At 58.3% G+C, this 1,345-nt stretch overlaps 1 protein-coding gene across 1 annotated transcript in view; it reads left to right on the top strand.

Moving 5' to 3' along the window:
• Positions 1-6: 6 nt before the first annotated feature.
• The window catches only part of TMEM243 (transmembrane protein 243), a 10,102-nt gene continuing 8,763 nt past the window's right edge, over positions 7-1,345 (top strand). The window contains exon 1 of the mRNA XM_085298985.1: positions 7-97. Within this exon, the coding sequence (XP_085155111.1) occupies positions 20-97 (78 nt within the window). The 5' untranslated portion in view covers positions 7-19. The remainder of the gene's footprint in view (positions 98-1,345) is intronic.

The raw sequence follows: 1,345 nt of genomic DNA, 5'->3' as shown, positions 1-1,345 counted from the left end.
AGCGCCCCCCGCCGCCGCCATGGAGGGCTTCGGCGCCCGCAGCTACGGCACCGGCGCGCTGGACAACCGGCCGCTCTTCGGCGAGACCTCGGCACGGGTAAGGGCGGCCCCGGGGCGGCGGGGGGCAGGACACCCCAAAAGGGGGGGAGTCCTGCAGCAGCCCCTGCTCCGCCGAAGACACCCCAAGGGGGGGGGGAAGCTAACTGCCCAAAGAGAAAAACGGCAGAGCCCCCCAAAATAGCCCCGCAGCTGGATAATAAAAGAGCCCCCTGAAAGCCCTCCCCACGGTAACAMCCCCCCCCTCCCGCCGCCGCCCCCCGAATTATCCTGGGGAGGGGGAAACTGCACCGAAAGACCACCGCCCCCCCCTCCAGAAACTGAAGTAAAAAGGGTCCGCTGTCCCCAGGCAAAAATACCCCGATAAAAAGGACATCCTCCCCCCCGCCAGGCAAACCGAGTTCTCCCCAAATCAAAATGAATGCAGCCCCCCCCCCAACGAAAAGACCGTCCTCCAAACCAAAAATCCCCTCAACAAAATTAAAATGCAGAAACTCCCCCCAAACAATTATTCGCCTCCCCAAACATAGCAGAAAAGATAAAGTCCCCCAAAACCTCAGAGGGAACCCGCCACCCCCCCCTCCCACCTTGCAGGACGCCCCTCACCGTGGGCCCAGGGCTGGGGGGAGGATTGCTGCTCCGGATAACCCTTAGGGCAGCTGTATTGTTATTTTTACCGATGCTGCTGCCGCCACTAGTGTTTTTCTTGCGGCTCCGGGGGTGCCGACCCGGGCGGTCCCCGGTTCCCGCGTGACGGGGGACATGCGGCATGTGGCGGTGGGGAAGGGTGGACGGCGGCTTGGTTTTGTGCCCCGGGAGGGCTTCAGGTAATGAAAAATAACACGTGCGTGTCTCTATGTGTGCATGTGCACGAGCGTGTGCGTATATCTGTACGCACACACACAAAGATTTGTGCATATAGAGAGGCACACACGTGGGTGTGTGTATTTGGAAAGATGCAAGTGGAAATTGACTGAAATAATTCACGAACGTGAATAAAATCGGTCATCCCGCCTGCRCCGGCACTTGGGAATACTTCTAAAATGAGAGCGTTTTTTTCAAAGTGAGCTATCTCCATGAACGCCAAGAAAAGTGCTCTTGAAAGCAGGCTGAAAAGCCAGACGGTTTGGGCTGAGCGAGGTGCTGAGGTCGGGCGCCAGCGTGGGTCGGTGGTTCGAAAGACCACACGGGACACGATGTTGCAGCAGAGACTGTGCTCACGCTGTTCCCGGCCAAGATCTGCTCGATGGAGTCTCTCTCTAGGAACGCAAGAAAAAGGCAAAAAAAA

Source organism: Rhea americana, unplaced genomic scaffold (assembly GCF_003343005.1).
Source record: "Rhea americana isolate MKP2758 unplaced genomic scaffold, rheAme1 scaffold_1, whole genome shotgun sequence".
NCBI lineage: Eukaryota > Metazoa > Chordata > Aves > Rheiformes > Rheidae > Rhea > Rhea americana.
Note: the sequence above shows the minus strand (reverse complement) of the source record. Positions and strands in the feature narration are given on the sequence as shown.